We start from the raw sequence: 22,650 nt of genomic DNA on the forward strand, positions 1-22,650 counted from the left end.
ATTTTTGGAAACCCAGAATCTACTCTGTAGGAATCAACATGGATTCCGGAAACAGCGATCGTGTGAGACCCAACTCGCTTTATTTGTTCATGAGACCCAGAAAATACACTCCTGGAAATTGAAATAAGACCACCGTGAATTCATTGTCCCAGGAAGGGGAAACTTTATTGACACATTCCTGGGGTCAGATACATCACATGACCACACTGACAGAACCACAGGCACATAGACACAGGCAACAGAGCATGCACAATGTCGGCACTAGTACAGTGTATATCCACCTTTCGCAGCAATGCAGGCTGCTATTCTCCCATGGAGACGATCGTAGAGATGCTGGATGTAGTCCTGTGGAACGGCTTGCCATGCCATTTCCACCTGGCGGCTCAGTTGGACCAGCGTTCGTGCTGGACGTGCAGAATACGTGAGACGACGCTTCATCCAGTCCCAAACATGCTCAATGGGGGACAGATCCGGAGATCTTGCTGGCCAGGGTAGTTGACTTACACCTTCTAGAGCACGTTGGGTGGCACGGGATACATGCGGACGTGCATTGTCCTGTTGGAACAGCAAGTTCCCTTGCCGGCCTAGGAATGGTAGAACGATGGGTTCGATGACGGTTTGGATGTACCGTGCACTATTCAGTGTCCCCTCGACGATCACCAGTGGTGTACGGCCAGTGTAGGAGATCGCTCCCCACACCATGATGCCGGGTGTTGGCCCTGTGTGCCTCGGTCGTATGCAGTCCTGATTGTGGCGCTCACCTGCACGGCGCCAAACACGCATACGACCATCATTGGCACCAAGGCAGAAGCGACTCTCATCGCTGAAGACGACACGTCTCCATTCGTCCCTCCATTCACGCCTGTCGCGACACCACTGGAGGCGGGCTGCACGATGTTGGGGCGTGAGCGGAAGACGGCCTAACGGTGTGCGGGACCGTAGCCCAGCTTCATGGAGACGGTTGCGTATGGTCCTCGCCGATACCCCAGGAGCAACAGTGTCCCTAATTTGCTGGGAAGTGGCGGTGCGGTCCCCTACGGCACTGCGTAGGATCCTACGGTCTTGGCGTGCATCTGTGCGTCGCTGCGGTCCGGTCCCAGGTCGACGGGCATGTGCACCTTCCGCCGACCACTGGTGACAACATCGATGTACTGTGGAGACCTCACGCCCCACGTGTTGAGCAATTCGGCGGTACGTCCACCCGGCCTCCCGCATGCCCACTATACGCCCTCGCTCAAAGTCCGTCAACTGCACATACGGTTCACGTCCACGCTATCGCGGCATGCTACCAGTGTTAAAGACTGCGATGGAGCTCCGTATGCCACGGCAAACTGGCTGACACTGACGGCGGCGGTGCACAAATGCTGCGCAGCTAGCGCCATTCAACGGCCAACACCGCGGTTCCTGGTGTGTCCGCTGTGCCGTGCGTGTGATCATTGCTTGTACAGCCCTCTCGCAGTGTCCGGAGCAAGTATGGTGGGTCTGACACACCGGTGTCAATGTGTTCTTTTTTCCATTTCCAGGAGTGTATTAGATACAGGCTCCCAGGTAGATGCCATTTTCCTTGACTTCCGGAAGGCGTTCGATACAGTTCCGCACTGTCGCCTGATAAACAAAGTAAGAGCCTAGAGAATATCAGACCAGCTGTGTGGCTGGATTGAAGAGTTTTTAGCAAACAGAACACAGCATGTTGTTATCAATGGAGAGACGTCTACAGACGTTAAAGTAATGGTGGTGGTGGTTGTTGGGATGTTTAAGGGGGACTAAACAGCGAAGGTCATCAGTCCCCCACGTTAAAGTAATCTCTGGCGTGCCACAGGGGAGTGTTATGGGACCATTGCTTTTCACAATATATATAAATGACCTAGTAGATAGTGTCGGAAGTTCCATGTGGCTTTTCGAGGATGATGCCGTAGTATACAGAGAAGTTGCAGCATTAGAAAATTGTAGCAAAATGCAGGAAGATCTACAGCGGATAGGCACTTGGTGCAGGGAGTGGCAACTGACCCTTAACATAGACAAATGTAATGTATTGCGAATACATATCAAGAAGGATCCTTTATTGTATGATTATATGATAGCGGAACAAACACTGGTAGCAGTTACTTCTGTAAAATATCTGGGAGTGTGCGTGCAGAGCGATTGGAAGTGGAATGATCATATAAAATTAATTGTTGGTAAGGCGGGTACCAGGTTGAGATTCATTGGGAGAGTCCTTAGAAAATGTAGTCCATCAACAAAGGAGGTGGCTTACACAACACTCGTTCAACCTATACTTGAGTATTGCTCATCAGTGTGGGATCCGTACCAGATCGGGTTGACGGAGGAGATAGAGAAGATCCAAAGAAGAGCGGTGCGTTTTGTCACAGGGTTATTTGGTAACTGTGATAGCGTTTACGGAGATGTTTAGCAAACTCAAGTGGCAGACTCTGCAAGAGAGGCGCTCTGCATCGCGGTGTAGCTTGCTCGCCAGGTTTCGAGAGGGTGCGTTTCTGGATGAGATATCGAATATATTGCTTCCCCCTACTTATACCTCCCGAGGAGATCACGAATGTAAATTTAGAGAGATTCGAGCTCGCACGGAGGCTTTCAGACAGTCGTTCTTCCTGCGAACCATAGGCGACTGGAACAGAAAAGGGAGGTAATGACAGTGGCACGTAAAGTGCCCTCCGCCACACACCGTTGGGTGGCTTGCAGAGTATAAATGTAGATGTAGATGTAGATGTAGATGTACATAGGGAGAAATGATCATCATAATAAAACAAGAGAAATCAGAGCTCAAATGGAAAGATTTAGGTGTTCCTTTTTCCCACACACCATTCGAGAGTGGAATGGTAGAGAAGTACTATGAAAATGGTTCGATGAACTCTCTGCCAGGCACTTAAGTGTGAATTGCAGAGTAACCATTTAGATGTAGATGTAGTGGTTACCTTCCCTCGTTTTTATTATTTGTTTCCTGCTATAATTTCTGTTGTCATATTATTCTTCTCTGGCATGGATTTCATCCATGTGAGCAACCAGTGTTGCTCAACCTTTATTGCTGTCTTGCTGTTCTTGATTAGGAATCATTTGCCAGTTCTTTGTTTTTTCTTATTTCAATTTCTTTTCTCCTGTACCCCATTACTAGATTACATTTGAAAGCTGGGACAATTTTCTCAGCTGTTACATACGTCTAATGCCCGACCCATCAACTAGCTGTTGGTCATTATTTGCTTTTTATTGTTTTTGTTTGTAGTAAATACTGATGTATGTAGGACAAGGAAGTTGTTGCACTGTAGTTTGTAGTCTACATCATGTTTAAGACATTTTGTGGAAGTGATTTAAACTGAGTGTTTATGTTTTTTTTTAAATTGGCATTTTGTGTCAACAAATAACAGAAAAAGATATTTTATTAATAAATGTTGATATCTAAGCCTGCATCATATTTTGTGTTTTTGGTCCTAACAGGAGGTTACAGATCACTTGTCAACATCAACAGACAATCTGTCACAAATACAGGCTGCACACCATGAGAAGAATGAACTTCTGAGTAAAACATTGTCAGAAGTTAAAGACTTAAATCAAAAGATGAGAAATGAAACATCTTGTCTAGATGTCTTAAGACAACAGCTTCAAGAAGAATCATCATCAAGAAAAGTTCTTGAAGAGGAGGTAATGAAATGCAACACATTACTTGAAGAGAAAACGTAAGTGAAAATAACAGTTATTATTACTACATGAAATTGCAGGAAAGCTTCTGTAACAATAGAAACTTCTAAGTACTCAAATTTTAAATTCACATAACATTAATCACTTAAAATCTGTTGATCTTCAATTTCATTGTGATTCAGTGTCCTTCTGAAATAGTGTAGTGTCCTAGAGTATGGATTATAGGTTTTTCATTTCTACATAAATACTGCAACCTATATTCATTTGAACCTACTTTTAGTAGTCAAGGCTTGGTCTTCACTTACAATCCTCCCCCCCCTTCCCACACACATACTTTCTGCCATTACTAAATAGATAATTGTCTTGTGCCTCAAGATGTGCCCCATCAACTGATCACTTGTTTTAGTATTTTCCCTAATTCAGTTCAATACCTTTGCATTCATTCATTCTGACCACCCGTTCTTCAGCATTCAGCTCTAGCAACTGGTTTTGAAAACTTCTAGTCTCTTGTCAGAACAGCTAATAATCCACATTTCATTTCTGCTATGAGGCTAGCACTCTGGACAAACACATTTAGAAAGGACTCCCCAATATTTAAATTTATATTTGATTTTAACAAATTTATCTTGTTTGGGAATGCTTTTCTTGCTATTACCAGTCTGCATTTCAGATGTACTTTACTTTGGCCACCATTACTTATTTTATAGTGGTAATAACAAAACTCATCTATTACTTTAAGTGTCTCATATTCTAATCTAATTCCTTCAGCACCTCCTAATTTAATTTGACTATGTTACATTATCTTTGTTTTGCAGTTGTTGATGTTCATTTTACAATCTCTTTTGAATGTTCTATCTATTCTGTTAAACTGTTCTTCCAAGTCTGTCACCATGTCTGACAGAGTTACACTGTCGTTGCCAAATTTCAAAGTTTTAGTTCCCTTTCCAAATTTCTCCTTGGTTTACCATACAATGCAGGTGTTCAAAGCCAGTGTTTACACCCTTGGTGCTTTTTTTGGTGGGTGTTAGGTTGTGGTCCAAGGCATATTTTTCTGCCTAACATTTTGTCTACCAGTGCTGAAAACATCAACAATTGCTATAAAGACTCAGAAAGCAGTACAGGCTTGAACAAACTCAGCCAGCTGAACTGTTTATACACATCCACACAACCCTTGCTTCATGACATCATCAGACCAGTGCCTTAGATTGCAGAGTTCACACCAATGTTTGTTATGAAGTTTATAAGGGGAAGAGTTGGCACTGTTTGTTGTATTTATTACTAAGGCCCACAATTTCTGTAATTTCAGTTCTTTTTCTTTTCTGATGAAGTAATAAAAACCCCTTTGATTTTTCTGGAAACCTTATTTGGATCCTACAATTTGGTATCAGTAGTTAACTTTCCGACATGAGTGGATGAAGACAGTAGGACCTTAATTGTTTCCTTTGATGAAGCACAAAGCAAGAAAATAACTATTTCCCCAGTGGCAAGTACTCTCTCTGATGATGATTCACAGTTAGGACAAATAACATAGTGCCATACTTTATAGATACTCCTTAGTGGAAAGCAGTTAGAATAATTAATGACTCCAGGACAAATGATTTTAAGAATAGTTTACAGAAGGTTACATGGCATGAGATTTATAATGAGCCAAATGGTAACATAAAATTTAATCTATTCTATGAGAAATTCAAATCATTATTTGAAAATAGCTTTCTGCATAAGCTAATCAGAAAGGACACTAAACAGCCAAGTAAAAAAGCATGGATGCACCACACCCAACTGATATGCCAACTGGCAATACTCTCCCCTTCTACTCCCCCACACCCCTCCTCAAGATTCCAGGATATTGCACAATAATACTATGGTACCAGAGCTTTGGGCTTATCAGGGGTACTTTTCTTCACCTGAGAAAGATGAGAAGTGTGTGCCTTCCCTCACTGGCATAAAATAATGATAATTTGACAGGACATACCAGTTCAATGACCTGAAATGTTTTTGATATCTTATCAGCTTTACTTACTCCAGTGAAGTTTTTTATCATGGCCAAATCCTCTACCTTATATGGGTTTGGCAGCTGTCCTTGATTGTATCTTTTAGTTTCAACCGCATGCACTCACTGGATGTTCCATTTGGTGTTCTTCCATTGTGCAAATAACTGCCTACTTGATATCTCTTCTGGCAACACATCATCTAATGACCACAGCTTGCACAATGGAGTTGCCACCTGGAATTTGAACTTAATTCCATGGGATATTCCATTACACCTCATTCTTAGTGCTATTAAGTACTAGTGTCAGTCAAGACATGTTCCACATACACAGGATTAGGATAATAAGGTGTAGTAGTAATATGCTTGATACCTATACCCAAACAGAAATTTTTGAAAGTATGAGATGTAAACAATGATGCATTATTAGTCACCAGTATATTGACTGGACCAAACACAAAAACTGTCCTTTCAAGCCATGGATAACTGCACATGAGTTCACCTCTTTGATTGGTATAAACCAGATAAATTTTGATAATGCCTTAACACAAACTAAGATATACTTATTCTCTTCATTTGTTCTGAGGAGAGGTCTGACAAAGTTGATGAACATCTTTTGGAATATTTTGTCCACTGGCCTAGATGCAAGATGGTCCCCATTTCGTAGCCAGCATTCTCTCCGCATAAATCTGACAGGCTTAATACAGTTTCTTATTTCAAATCCATATTTTTCCAGATAATTTTTTCCCAGATTTTACTACAAGTTTTATGTACCATCAGGTACCCCCCCCCCCCCTCCCACCTCCCTCCTGTCCCCCAGGTGACTCATGGAAATATTTAAACATGTATGGAACCAGAGCTAGAGGGACTACTATTCTAGGCTATTTATTACTGTGAGCATAACATTATTACACTCCCTTTTTCATAATGTGTGGCTTCTGAATTTCTCTGTTCTTAACCTTATTTATAATTTCCACCAATTCGGGATCTTGTGTGTAATATTTCTCAATATTCTTAAATAACTGTGGCATACCATTTAAAATTATATTAACTAACTGCAACTGCTCTTTGGTATTCTGGGAATCAAACATTCTTCTTAAGGTATCCATAATAATTAAGTCATTTCATCTTATATTTTACTACATCAAAGTAAAATGCAAGTGTCTGTACTGCCTGTTGTGCTATATGCCCTGTTTTATGGGGTTTGGCCAGTACCTAACTAAACACCTGGTTGTCTGTCTCCAGTTTATAGCTGGTGTGTTCTGGATAGTATTTGAACTTCTTTAATTCATACAGTACTGCCAGAGCTTCAGTTTCATAAACAGAATATGTTGTTTTCCATTTCATTCAGTATCCATGATGCATAAGCTATGGGTTCCCTTCACTCAGCACTTTCTTGGAGCAAAACAGCTCCCACACTCAGCATGAATGTGTCAGTCTGAAAAATAAATTGGTCATTAAAATCTGGTAATGCCAAAACTGGAGGTGTACTCAGAGCTGACTTGATGCTTTCAAATGCTTGTTGTGGTTCCCCCCACTTAAATTCACAAGCCTTGCACCTTAGACTGTTTGGTGGTGCAGCCTTTCACGTGAAGTTGTCAATAAAATTTCAAAATGTTTTTCATGTTGATGAAGAAAGCATTACCATTTATGTTAGTGGGTATTGGGAATTCCAGTATGGGTTGCACTCACTGGGGATCAGTAGTCATGCCATCAGCTGACACAATGTGCCCCAAGAACTGCATGCTACTGCATGACAGCTTTAATTTCTTGACATTCACAGTTAATCTGGCTCTCCTCAACTTTGTAAAAACTTCATTCAAATACTGTCCACGTTCCTCAGAGATAGCAGTGTAAATGACAAGATTGTCTAGATAATGGTACAGATATTTAAATTTTATGTCTCCAAAAATTTGATCCAGTAATTAGATAGAACTGCTGCCCCTGTGGCTAGCCCAAATGGTACAGATTGGTATTCATGGATATTCCAATTGGTAGAAAATGTTGTTATCAGCTTAGATTCAGTAGCCAACACAGTCTGGTTATATGTTTGGTTAAGATCTAATGTGTAAATTGTGGCTCCCTTAAACCACACAAAATTGGAATGTATATCTGGCAGAGGTACTAACCTAATTATAACCTTATTATTCAGTTCGTGGTAGTCCACTACAGGTCAATATTGTCCATCAGCCATAGGTGCTAGAAATATAGGGACTACATATGGTGGCTTAGATGGCCTAACTACATTCTTTTCCAGCATCTAAGCAACACCTTGTTTAAGTATTTGCATCCAGGGAGGTAGTAACTGATGTGCTTTCTTCACTGGTGCATTGTCTGTTAACTCGATCTTGTACTCTACCAATCCATCTTCCCCAACTTGGTAGTTACAGTACTTCTGAAAAACTCGGTACACAGGTATTCAATTTACTTAGTTTGCAGATGACTCAATAAATCTCTGGGGTCCCCTAACTTCATCTTCCCACACATTTATACCCTGTTTTGTGATCTCATTAACTCTAGAGGCATCCCTTTTTGCTGGCAAAATAATAAATTCCTGATTTGGTTAAATTTGGGGGGGAAAAATTGACCCTATCGAAAGGCAAAGACGTACCAGCTGGCACAAAATTGCATCACTTACTACTTAAATTTTGTAGAAACATCTGATTTCAGAGTATCTGAAACCACTGAAAGAAACACAGTCTTGAACTTCATAGAACACTCCTCATAACTACGTATAAGGATACCTAATCGAGAAATGCAGCAGTGTAAAGAACCAGTAGTACTTTAACACAATTTACATCCTGTTGTTACAGAGCTAACATTGCTTGATGAACAAGCCACTAGTATGTTGTTCTGTCTGCACACCAGCTTGTGGCTATGGAAATCAGGCAATGATACAGGATATGTTCTGTCTAGTGTGCTGCATGGTACCAATGGATACCAACTGCATCAGGTGCAGTATAATATTTCTGTCACCATACTGGAACAAGCTGACCTTTTTTAACCCATCTTGAACATTTGAGTGGTGAAAGGATTTAATTCAGTCACAGACATCAATGAAGTATATGGCATTTACTTTTTGATCATGCATGTAAATGAAAATATAAATTGGAGATACAATGTCATTGACATACTGAAGCACACTAGTTCAACCACATTTTCAGTACAAATGATTCCACTTGCAGATGATGTAAATGCTACAGTTAACCCTTTTAGGGAAATTACAGTAGCAGAAAGGTTTAAAATTTTTTCTCAAATAATTACTAAACAGTTCTCTGCAGACATAATCTCCACTGATTTTGAACAGAGGAATAGCCTAGGATATTCAGTTCTGTACGCTGAAAATAAAACTTGTGCCAGACAATGATTTGAATCTGGATTGCCAGCTTTTCACAACGGAAGTGAGGTGGCTCAGTGGTTTAGTCACTGGACTCATATTCAGGAGGACAGCAGTTCAAATCACTGCTCTTCCATTCAGATTTAGTTTCTGTAATTTCCATAAGTCTTTAAGGGGAATGCTGGGATGAAAAGTCGTGACCAACTCCTTCCCTAAGCTGAGCTTGTACTGTGCCTCAAAAATCCTTGCTGTTGTTAGAACATTACATTATAATTTTCCTTCCTTTACTTTTCATGAGCTGTTACCTTAGTGATTATGCTATTGCCCAATTCAGTTTTTTTATTTTCGCTTATGTTCTCCCATGTGTTGTGTGAAAAAAGCTTCTCTGGGGGAATAGAATTTGTGGAGGACCATGGCTTACTCTGAAATAGGGATATAGATCAGTTGAATTAAATTAACTGATGTAACAGTGACATAAAATGACATCAAACACCAGACAGATGTGAAATCTGCACTGCAATGAATAGGAGGAGACTGTCAGTAAAATTGTAAATTGATTGAATGGATCTATCATCTTTAACTTATCTTTGTCAGGAAGCATTTGAAATTCAACATTTTAGGTGTGTGTAGCTCAGAATATGGATCCAGAGGTCTGGGGTTCAATACGTGATTAGTCCTAGGATTTTTATCTGTCACTTATCACTTTTTTCTCATTTGTCAGAGTTTTATGGTAGTTCAGAGTCTGCATTAAATAGTAGGTCCTCCTGTAACTGGCTGTGTAAGTCAGTTCCAAGGTCAAAGGAAGCAGAGGGCACACCACTTCCAATGACCAAGCCTATTAAAGGTCTGTGGTCTTCAAACCAAATTTCAGTTTGGTGACAGCTTTAGCTTATCTTGTTTTACTGTCATATAAACTTCTTAGAAGGTTGAGAGAAGTCTTCCAATTGATTTTCAATATAATTTTGCTAAAGTAGTTATTGAAGGCAAAATGTGTCTCACATTTAGTAACCAAACATGTTTCTGCTTGTTTGAAATTATATGGTTTGCTTTTATTCATTGTGCAGCAGATGTAAATTCTTGAGAAGCTTCATAATATTTCATGGGTAATTTTGTATTCTCAGTTACATTTGTTTTCTTTTGTGTGTGTGTAGAACCTGCTAAATGATTTGAATTAAACTTATTCTACATCTTATTGTCAGCATTAAATGTGTAGCTTATGTGTTATATATCATATAGGCCCCTCTTGTCCAGTTTACTGAAGATATAAACAAAATGGCTACAGCATCACAGATGAGAGGAAATTGTTATGGCTGCTGGGAGGAGGAGAGGGTTGGGCAGGGTGAGGTGGGAATAGGGAAGTTTTGACAGGAAGACAGGAGAGGTGGAGACAGACACCAGTGGTGATGATTAAATCGTAATGGGTTATAGTAATAATCACAATACATGCTGTGGAGCATTATGGGATGACAAACAAAGAAAGAGAGGGGGGGATATATCTTCTCTCTCTCTCTCTCTCTCTCTCTCTCTCTCTCTCTCTCTCTCTCTGTGTGTGTGTGTGTGTGTGTTTGTCCAGGCCATAAGAGGAAGAAAGCCTATCTCCTGAATAACATAGATACTACTTCTTCTTACACATATTTTGCGCTCCTTCTTAAAAAAATCATACATCTAGCTGTTCAACATGTGTGGAACATATGTCACTGCCTTTAAAAGTTCCCACATCCAAAAATCTAATCAACTGACATCAAGTGAACTGGGAGGCCATGCTAGTAGACCTACTCCACCAATAGTCCAGTCATGAAATGTTTCTGGTAAAGTGCATATCCCTATGAGTCTGTCATCCATAATTCCTACCCACACACATTCATCTACATCTACATCAAACTTCCTATCATATGGCACATGATAGAGGGTACCTTGTGCCACCACTAATCATATGCTTTCTTGTTCTACTAGCAAACAGACAGAGGAAAAACTGACTGTCAAGTCATAATTTCTCTGATCTTATCTTAGCTTTGTGGTCTTTGTGTGAAATGTAAGTTGACGGCACTAGAATCGTTCTGTAGTTAACTTTAATTGCTGGTTCTCTAAATTTTCTCAGTAGTATTTCATGGAAAGAACATTGTGTTCACCCTGAAGCATCTCTGTAATACTCAGATGTTGATAAAACCTACTGATAACAAATCTAGTACCCCACCTCTGAATTTCTTTGATGTCTTCCTGTAATCAAACTTGTTGTGGATCCCAAACATTTGAGCAGTACCATCCTGGAAAATCCAGGATGGAATAATGACAATATTATGAAAAGAATATTTCACTGCTCACCACATACCAGAGATGTTGAGTCACAGATAGACATAACTAAAGGACTGTCAAACAAGTAAACTTTCAGCCAAAAAGGTTTTCATCAGAATTTGATAGCACACACACACACACACACACACACACACACACACACACACACACACACGCAAATGTAACTAACACACTCATGATCACAGTCACAGATTGAGTGTTAAATGCATTTGAATGTGTGTGTATGTGTGTGTGTGTGTGTGTGTGTGTGTGTGTGTGTGCTGTCTTATTCTGATTATTCTGATGAAGGCCCTTTTGGCTGAAAGCTTACTTGTTTGATAGTCTTTTAGTTATGCCTATCTGCGACTCAACATCTCTGCTTCCCTTTTCATAATATTGTCATTATTCCATCCTGGATTTTCCATTGTTTGATCTTGTTAATGGAAACATTATTGATTAGTATAAGATGTTGATGTATGTAAAGTGGAGGAAAATACGTTGTATGTTAAGTCATAAATGGTGCAGAAAGTTTATTCACAAAATGCAGTGTAGAAGAGATAATATTTTTGGATTTTAAACTAATTATTACAGCTTTGGTGAAGAAGTTCAGATGATCAATGTGGGACATACATGTTTAAACTACTGTTATATAAATTAACCACATGTTCAAAACAGCAACTACATCACACCATAATATCTTTGTACGTGATCAGTAATTGATGTTGACTATTTGGCAACCTTACAATACTGACAGTTTGTGGTGATACAATGTACAGGTCATTAAAAATATGTTGTTTGATTTGTCTGGATTCATTTAACTGATATTTAGGCCACTAAAAGTGAGTTACTCTTTGTGTAATATGCTTGTTGGCTACTGTAAATTTTTGTCCATAAGGAAGGTCCATTGCCAGTACTAAGGCTCTGTTATTGCTGGATTATAAAGAAAAATAAGATATTGCTTAAAATATCTCTTGGAAATGTAGATGAAGAAAACTGAAAACAAATATTTTTCCTTTCATGTTGAATTTTATTGTTTATTTCAAGAAGTAGTTTCAATGCCTCTAAATAATGTATTTCAATCAGGAAGGAACTGGAATTACTGAGAGGAAATGATGAAGCTGAAATACTTAAACTAAATGAGTTACTCTGTAATAAAGACATGGTCCTGAACCATTTATCTGTACAACTGGAAGAATGTAAAGAAAATTATAATAATTTAGATCAACAGAAGCAGCAGTATTTGAAACAATTAGAAGATATACAAAAAGAGGTAATAAAACAGTTTTGTAGAACCATGGATAATGGGATTATATTTTCAGTTCTGATTTGTTATATATGTTCAAAAATTTCACAAATATTGACCTCAGCAAACTGATAATTGTTTAATTGCAAGAAGTTCTTAGCATTATTTTAACATAAATCTTGATACTTAGCATAGAGAGACACATTAAGTACAGACAGGCACAATTAAAAGATGCACATAAGCTTTTGGCCACAGCCTTCATCAGAAAAAGAGATATGCATGTCATTCAGTCACACAAGCAAGCACACTTCACACACACATACTGCCAACTCTGGCAGCTCGGGACAGAATACCATTCTGGTCCGAACTGCTGGAGTTGATGGTCATGTGCGTGTGGTGTGGTTGCTTGTGTGAACAAATTATGTGTGTTTCTTTTTTCCTGGTGAAGGCTATGGCTGAAATCTTATGTGAAGGTGTCTTTTAATTGGGCCTATTGCAACTTAATGTGTATGTTTACAGTAAACAGCAATCTGTCTCTTCGTACATTGTTGACATTCCTACCTGGAATTTCTTTTGTTTGAAGATACATCCTGTGTTTCTCCTGTACTATTGTGCAGCTGTAGTGAGTGGCTGTTGCTCTCTGCTGTAGTACAACAAGGGTGAGTGGCTGTTGTGAATGGAGCAGGTAGAAGAGATATAATGAGGTTTAAGAGCAACAGATATGAAGCTCATACCTTTACAGGAAGGGGTTGTTACATATTGGACATTTGCCCACGTTATCACACATATGCTGGCACTCGTGTGTGTGTGTGTGTGTGTGTGTGTGTGGGGCGGGGGGGAGCACGCTTGTGCATGTATGACTGAGGTAGCATAACCTTATAAAATTATCTAAAATCAAGGCTATTAATTGTGTTGTGAGAATATAATTCACTGAAATGAATGGAAAAGGGGGACTATCCTGTTCGTACATGAGTACTTTTGCTCCATTTCATTGTATTGTGTTTATTATAATCTACTATAGTGACTTTTTTATTTTATTTTATTTTTTTATCTGATCTCAATATTGTGATTTGATATCCAGTTAAATTTGATTCACTATTAGAAGTTTCACTTGTCAGACAAAAGCAGCATGAGATAATCATTGCCCTAGTGGCCACACATTAGGAGGTTAAAAGCATTGCTTGGTACCACAATCAAATGTGACTGTGTTTGACTATGGAAGTGAGCGAGACTGTTAATCACCTTAATGTGTTGGCACTAGGGCAACAATTATCTGATGATGTTCACATCTGACAAATTGAACCCTTAATAGTGAAACAATTTGTGCACAACCTGTGGCTCTTTTATTAGGATATTAATTACAGTGGTCACCGTGTTCCTAGTAAATGATGCTTGGTTTCACTAATTTATAATTTGAGTTTTCACATATTTTTCCAAAAGTATTCTAGCCAAATTCTGGTTGTTGTCTACTCCTAGGCTATCAGTAACAGCTAGCCTCTCCTTTCCTGTTATTAAGAATTATGAAACAAAGTAAAATCTTATACTGTATTTTTTCTATTATTAATGTTTCTGTTTTAATTATTACCTTCATTTTGGTATATCATGACTTAATGTTCTATTAGGCTGATTGTTTTCCTTTTAATAACTTTTAGATTTGTTACGGTATGTCCTATTATCATATCTCATTAAGACACAAATCCAAATAAATAAAGAATTATGAAATTTGTTGTGATAGTAAGATTTTCAAATATAAGTATTCTCGGGTAATGTTTTAAGCACTGCTACTCAGTTTTTATGTCCAAACATTTGTCATTATTTCATATTCTTTTCAATTTTTTTCAGATTTAATTTTGTTACAGGTCTGTAGTTGATTATATTTAAGGAAATATCTCTTCCACGGTTGAATTTATTTACTTATAGCCTTCTTTTTTTTCTCAATCAGTCTGTGTTTGATAGTGAGTAGACTGGGTTGTCCTTGAGTGCAACGCATCAGTCGGAGTATATATATATATATAATAGAGGGAAACATTCCACGTAGGAAAAATATATCTAAAAACAAAGATGCTGTAACTTACCAAACGAAAGCATTGGTATGTTGATAGGAGGCAATAAAAAGCACACAAACATACACACAAAATTCAAGCTTTTGCAACCCAAGGTTGCTTCATCAGGAAAGAGGGAAGGAGAGGGAAAGACGAAAGGATGTGGATTTTAAGGGAGAGGGTAAGGAGTCATTCCAATCCTGGCAGCGAGGCCCTGGACGTGCGGGATATTTGTGTATAAGGAAGTGGCATCAATGGTTACAAGGATGGTTTCTGGGGGTAACGGATTGGGTAAGGATTCCAGGCGTTCGAGAAAGTGGTTGGTGTCTTTGATGAAGGATGGGAGACTGCATGTAATGGGTTGAAGGTGTTGATCTACGTAGGCAGAGATACGTTCTGTGGGGGCTTGGTAACGAGCTACAATGGGGTGGCCGGGATGATTGGGTTTGTGAATTTTAGGAACTAGGTATAAGGTAGGGGTGCGGGGTGTCGGTGGGGTCAGGAGGTTGATGGAGTCAGGTGAAAGGTTTTGTAGGGGGCCTAAGGTTCTGAGGATTCCTTGAAGCTCCGCCAGGACATCAGGAATGGGATTACCTTGGCAAACTTTGTATGTGGTGTTGTCTGAAAGCTGACGCAGTCCCTCTGCCACATACTCCCGACGATCAAGTACCACGGTCGTGGAACCCTTGTCCGCCGGAAGAATGACAATGGACCGGTTAGCCTTCAGATCACGGATAGCCTGGGCTTCAGCAGTGGTGATGTTGGGAGTAGGATTAAGGTTTTTTAAGAAGGATTGAGAGGCAAGGCTGGAAGTCAGAAATTCCTGGAAGGTTTGGAGAGGGTGATTTTGAGGAAGAGGAGGTGGGTCCTGCTGTGACGGAGGACGGAACTGTTCCAGGCAGGGTTCAATTTGGATAGTGTCTTGGGGAGTTGGATCATTAGGGGTAGGATTAGGATCATTTTTCTTCATGGCAAAGTGATACTTCCAGCAGAGAGTACGAGTGTAGGACAGTAAATCTTTGACGAGGGCTGTTTGGTTGAATCTGGGAGTGGGGCTGAAGGTGAGGCCTTTGGATAGGACAGAGGTTTCGGATTGGGAGAGAGGTTTGGAGGAAAGGTTAACTACTGAATTAGGGTGTTGTGGTACCAAATTGTGTTGATTGGAATTTTGAGGTTTTGGAGGGAGTGGAGCTGGAAGTGGGAGATTGAGTAGATGGGAGAGACTGGGTTTGTGTGCAATGAGAGGTGGTTGAGGTTAGCTGGAAAGGTTGTGAAGGGTGAGTTGCCTTTCCGGAGGTGGGAAACCAGGAGATTGGATAGTTTTTTGATGTGAAGGGTGGCATGCTGTTCTGATTTGCGGTTGGCCTGTGGGAGGATGCTCTGAATAGCCGGTGTGGATGTGGGAGAGGAAAGACTGAGGACTTTTATTAAGGATAGGAGTTGACAGGTGTGTTCATTGGCTGAGTTGATGTGTAGGTGAAGGCATGTTTGCGGAGGGAATGTAAATAAAACTTAATGGGGTCGTTGTGGGGGTGTTGTGAGGGTGACATGGTATTAGAAGGTGGAAAGTTTAACATGAGGTTGAAATGAAAATGAAAGATAAAAATATATGGGGAGAGATAAAGGTGAACTGCCAACCCAAAGTTTGGTACAGATTTATTGATGACATCTTCATGATCTGGACTCACAGTGAAGAAGAACTCCAGAATTTCCTCTCCAACCTCAACTCCTTTGGTTCCATCAGATTCACCTGGTCCTACTCCAAATCCCATGCCACTTTCCTTGATGTTGACCTCCACCTGTCCAATGGCCAGCTTCACACGTCCGTCCACATCAAACCCACCAACAAGCAACAGTACCTCCATTACGACAGCTGCCACCCATTCCACATCAAACGGTCCCTTCCCTACAGCCTAGGTCTTCATGGCAAACGAATCTACTCCAGTCCGGAATCCCTGAAGCATTACACCAACAACCTGACAACAGCTTTCGCATCCCGCAACTACCCTCCCGACCTGGTACAGAAGCAAATAACCAGAGCCACTTCCTCATCCCCTCAAACCCAGAACCTCCCACAGAAGAACCACAAAAGTGCCCCACTTGTGACAGGATTCTTTCCGGGACTGGATCAGATTCTGAATGTGGCTCTCCAGCAGGGATACGACTTCCTCAAATCCTGCCCTGAAATGAGATCCATCCTTCATGAAATCCTCCCCACTCCATCAAGAGTGTCTTTCCGCTGTCCACCTAACCTTCGTAACCTCTTAGTTCATCCCTATGAAATCCCCAAACCACCTTCCCTACCCTCTGGCTCCTACCCTTGTAACCGCCCCCGGTGTAAAACCTATCCCATGCACCCTCCCACCACCACCTGCTCCAGTCCTGTAACCCGGAAGATGTACACGATCGAAGGCAGAGCCACGTGTGAAAGCACCCACATGATCTACCAACTGACCTGCCTACACTGTGATGCATTCTATATGGGAATGACCAGCAACAAACTGTCCATTCACATGAATGGACACAGGCAGACAGTGTTTGTTGGTAATGAGGATCACCCTGTGGCTAAACATGCCTTGGTGCACGGCCAGCACATCTTGGCGCAGTGTTACACCATCCGGGTTATCTGGATACTTCCCACTAACACCAACCTATCCGAACTCCGGAGATGGGAACTTGCTCTTCAATATATCCTCTCTTCCCGTTATCCACCAGGCCTCAATCTCCGCTAATTTCAAGTTGCTGCCACTCATACCTCACCTGTCATTCAACAACATCTTTGCCTCTGCACTTCTGCATCGACTGACATCTCTGCCCAAACTCTTTGTCTTTAAATATGTCCGCTTGTGTCTGTATATGTGTGGATGGATATGTGTCTGTGTGCGAGTGTATACCTGTCGTTTTTTCCCCCTAAGGTAAGTCTTTCCACTCCCGGGATTGGAATGACTCCTTACCCTCTCCCTTAAAACCCAGATCCTTTCGTCTTTCCCTCTCCTTTCCTCTTTCCTGATGAGGCAACAGTTTGTTGCGAAAGCTTGAATTTTGTGTGTATGTTTGTGTTCATTTGTGTGTCTGTCGACCTGCCAGCACTTTCATTTGGTAAGTCACATCAGCTTTGTTTTTAGATATATTTTTCCTACGTGGAATGTTTCCCTCTATATATACGACTTCCTCAAATCCTGCCCTGAAATGAGATCCATCCTTCATGAAATCCTCCCCACTCCACCAAGAGTGTCTTTCCGCTGTCCACCTAACCTTCGTAACCTCTTAGTTCATCCCTATGAAATCCCCAAACCACCTTCCCTACCCTCTGGCTCCTACCCTTGTAACCTCGCTTCCCTCTTTCCTGATGAGGCAACAGTTTGTTGCGAAAGCTTGAATTTTGTGTGTATGTTTTTGTTCGTTTGTGTGTCTGTCGACCTGCCAGCACTTTCATTTGGTAAGTCACATCATCTTTGTTTTTATATATATATATATATATATATATATATGCAAAACCCTCCAGCTGTAATTAAAATTAAAACAGATTTTTGACATACTTAACAACATAGAGAACCGATAACTAATGTGTTTATAAAAAACAAATGTAACATGATAAAAAACTTGTGAAACATCCATTGTTGAGGAAGGCTTTTCTTTAAGGTATTCCGTTAGGTTTGGATATAGAGTGATAAGTTTGAAGTTGTTTCCCAAATCAATATAACAACAGTCCACACTGAAATTATAACAGATTTTTGTTATGCTCCTCAATGTGTTGAGGTGCACTTTATCCTATCAATACATGAATGTTAGATTTTCTTGCCTTACTTTTGTAGAAGATACAGACTTTAAAGCAATAATGTATTACCTTGGATAACAATGTGCTATGGCAATTGCCTGCAGACAGTACTTGTTGTGACAGTATTGCAAATTCAGATCTGAAACATCAGATGCAAGCTAATTTAGATCATAACCACAACTAGTTCCAAGGGTGAAGCCTCTTTGTGAAGGACTCATGCTCAGTGAAGCCAGAAATGAGCTGTCATTGCACTACACAGTACACACATGGTCAGATTACATTTGGTAAAATTCTCTCAGGCTTCCAGCTGTATCAATTGTTTTAAGGTCCATGAATTTTCAGTCGAGTGCTCCTCAGCTATTGTCAAATGGTGGATGTTCTTCATGCAGCTTAAGAATTCTCCCAGTTTTTCATGTCCATGAGCCCAGAAAATGAATGTATTGTTAAAATGATAAAAGTAACTAGGTTGTGCAGGAGCCACGTCCAGGGTGATGCCTAAAAGTACCGGTACTTCACAAAAAGGTTGGCTGTAAATGAAAGTTATGGGTTTCCCATTAAATGTCCAATGGAACCATCACCACACTGTTGTTTGATACAGCAGCTGTAAATGTCAAAATTTGAAGGAAAGATCGACACCAACCGCAATCAGACATCAACTTAATTTGTTTGTGGTGAAAGCTGAAATACTGTGCAGGGCCTGGACTCAAACCCAGATTTCCACTTAATGTGAGTGGTTGCCTTAATCGCTTCAGCCATCCAGAAACACTTCCCATTCAACCCAGATTCTCAACTTGTCACACTGTAGTAGTTTTCACTGTCCACTGACCTTCTTGCTTGCAGCGAGTCCTGTATTCCTGCAAGAGGCTTGGACCCTGTTGTGCATCCACACTGAAATTATCTGTGCGGTCATGCCTACAGATATACTATATATATGTGTGAGTGGTGTATGTTCTGTAGGGCTCGGTTGCGAGCAAGCAGGTTAATGGATGGTGGAAGCTACTAGCGTGTTACATATTGAGAATTTGGGTCAGTTGGAAAGCATATCTGGATGGCTAGAGTGGTTAAGGCAACCACTCATCTTAAACAGGAGATCTGGGTTTGTGCCCTGGTCTGGCACAAATTTTCAACTTTCTTCCCTGAATTATTTTGATTCCTGATTGAAGTAGGCATTGATCTTTCCTTCGAAATATGATGTTTATGACCATTTTATCAAATAACAGTGTGGTTTCTGTTCTGTCAGACATGTCCAACAGAAGCAACACCACACATAGATATACAGCATATCTATGGGCATGACTGCCTTGACAACTTCAGTGTGGACACACAACAGGGTCCAACGGTCTTGCGTGAATGCAGGCCCTGCTGTGAGCAAATACGTGAAGGGACAATGGATGCTACTAGTGTGTGACAAGCTGAGAATTTGGGTCAGGTGGGGGAGTGTGTCTAGATGGCAGAGGCAATTAAGGCAACCACTTATGCTGGGTGGGAAATCCCAGTCCACTACAAATTTTCAGCTTTCACCATCAAATTATTTTGCTGCTCAATTCTCGCTGGTTTCTGTTTTTCCTTTAAAATTTGGTATTTATAGCACTGTATCAATCAACAGTGTGATGTCTATTCTTTCAGACATGTCCAACAGAGCAGGTTTCACATGTAGATATATCGTACATTTGTAGGCATTACTGCCTCGGTAACTTCAGTGTAGATGCACAAAGGAACTGAGCCTCTTGCGGAAATATAGGTGAATGGACAGTGGACATTACTAGTGTGTAACAAATTAAAATTTTGGGTATCAGATATCTTAGATATGATGGTCAGCTTTGATGTGGTCTCATTATTCACATACATGCAATATATCCTAGGCTTTAATGCTTGGATGTTGCCGATACATTTGTTGTCTGGTCTTATGGATGTCGAAAGCTGGGAGAATTCTAGGACCAGATGAACAACATTCATGACAGTTCATGATAGAAGTAATGACAGGTTGTGCCTTGCCATTACTTGATGTCGTCATCTGCTGTAAAGCAAATGGGTGTCTCATCCACAGTGTTTACTGGAAACCCACCCACACAGGGCAGTATCTGCACACTACCAGCTACCAGATACCACTACCTGAAACTTTCCATATGGAGGACCTTGGGGCACTGAGTGGAGGCCATCTCAGAAGATGAAAATGTACAGAAAGAACTGAGCTAGTTAGGTAAAGTATTCAAGAAAAATGGCTACAACTGCCAAATTTCACAAGCCGTCTTTATGATGAAATGTAAGCAGAAAGCACCTGAGCAGTACATGAAGAAGCTTGCATTTTTGCTGTTTTGTGGCACAGTAACAGGAAAGATTAGCTGGTTCCTGAAGAGGCATAAATTCAGTTCACTCTTCAAGCCTCCAGCAATAATTTGACAACTCATGAAGCCTATGAAAGATGATGTAAACTCCAAACACTGGGAGTATATACCATACCAAGTGGGTATGGACACATTTATGTGGGACTGACTGTCCGTATTACTGAACAGTGCCATGTAGGACATGAGAGATGTTTTCAGTTACAGTTCCGTGAGAAATCATGGGCAGCAGAGCACGCTCTGGAATATGTACACTGTGTTGCATTTATCAAGACATTTGTTATTACATGGACTAATGGTTTATGGGATAGGGACATAAAAGAAGTCATTGAGATAAAGGCAGCGGCCTGCAGCTAAGCACATCTGGGGACCAGCCTTTGTAAGGCTGAAATGAAAACATTATCTTGTATGACACTAGAGTGAGCCCCAGTGACATCACAGAAGGCAGCATGGCTATATAAGAATTGCACGATAGTCACCACTTGACAATGACTGAGGAGTATTTGGCTGAAAGCTCATGGATTTTAAACCACTTGATGGGCAGGAGGCTTGAGATAATTTTATTGGTATATATTGCTGCAAAACCATGCATTGATATTTCAGATTACAATCATGTCAGATAGAAAGGGAACAAGTATGCATTCCAGCCCTACCTACAGAAATGAATATTTCTATTACAATATGGTTAGGAAATGTTCTAGAAACCATTTCAGTGAGGGACAATGTGATGCTGTATTTAACAGATTTTTTCATTCTGTGACATTAATATTGCACAATCTTAGTGGAACTGATCTTAAATAATAAGGTCTTTATAGGTTTCATACACACCACCATGATGCACTAGTTAGTATCTGTGACGTCGATTGCAACATCTCCAGGTATACTTGAAGTTGCTGCTCCCAAGAATGAATAAAATCATGTTCTGTGGTACAAGGAACTGCCATCAATGTGCAAGTGGCTTGTACAAAAGTGGATGGAGGAGCTAATTCAAAATCGAGATATTATCTTTCCCTTGGGATTGGAAATTGCCTTTGTAAGGTTTGGGTGTGAGATGGTAATGGAAACCACTATATTAAAGACTCAAGGAAATGTTCCCAGAACATGCAGTCTTTTAAATTTTACTCACAGTCACCATTTTTCTTCTTCTGTACAAATTTATGGTTGTAACAACATTTCAATACCTCGGTGAGGGGTACTCGGGTAGGGGACAGCATGAGAAAGATTAACAGTAATGCCATTTTTGAAATTCAATGTTAGAAGACTTAGTATTATTGAGAAAATAGAAACTTTAAGGAGAGAGACAGATAGCTGAAGTTAAACTTTGTAAGGAATGGTAAAGTAAAAAAGAAAGAGGATAAAGACTTTTGCTGAGGTGACTGTTGACTAACAGTAATATTGAAAAATGGCGCAACTGGTGCTCAGGCAACTACTGAGCAGTAACAGCACTAAGAAAAAAAATGGGGGAAGGGAATGAGAGACATGAAAGGCTTCTGCAGTAGATTCAGCTGATTGTAACAAATGACTTCTTCCAAAATCACAAGAGAAAGAAGTGTGATATTCCTTGGAAGGACTCGCATACATGATGATAAGAAAGAGTTATTTTTATAGGGCAACAACAACTGTACATGTCCATTTTTATAAAATGAAGAAAACTGCACAGTTGTTGAACCAGTATGATTTTAATGTTTAAGACTGGTGTAATTCCAACTTTTGGCACACACTTTAATGATGGAAACAATATTTTACAATTATGGATAAGCAGTAATTCAAAAATGAATATGTAACAGCAAACTGATGAATGGACGCTACTCTCATAAAGTGGAAAAAAAAAAAAACTAAGAGTGTCTTCCACCCTATAGTATCTGTGGAACTAAAATTCCGTGTTCCAATTTATAAAATAGGGAATCTAAGAAGACACCAGAATAAAAAAAAATCCGTTTGTAAAGCACTATCTGCAGGATTACAAAATACATAAGAAATG

The 22,650-nt window shown here is 40.3% G+C and overlaps 1 protein-coding gene across 7 annotated transcripts in view; it reads left to right on the forward strand.

Annotated features, from left to right (window-relative positions):
• Window positions 1–22,650, forward strand: part of LOC124622629 (myosin heavy chain, clone 203-like) — a 223,350-nt gene that overhangs the window by 121,660 nt on the left and 79,040 nt on the right. For all 7 annotated transcript variants that reach the window (XM_047148399.1, XM_047148398.1, XM_047148402.1 and 4 more), the window contains 2 exons: window positions 3,448–3,686; window positions 12,348–12,534. In XM_047148399.1, the coding sequence (XP_047004355.1) occupies window positions 3,448–3,686; window positions 12,348–12,534 (426 nt within the window). The remainder of the gene's footprint in view (window positions 1–3,447; window positions 3,687–12,347; window positions 12,535–22,650) is intronic.

This window comes from Schistocerca americana, chromosome 7, assembly GCF_021461395.2.
Source record: "Schistocerca americana isolate TAMUIC-IGC-003095 chromosome 7, iqSchAmer2.1, whole genome shotgun sequence".
Taxonomy (NCBI): domain Eukaryota; kingdom Metazoa; phylum Arthropoda; class Insecta; order Orthoptera; family Acrididae; genus Schistocerca; species Schistocerca americana.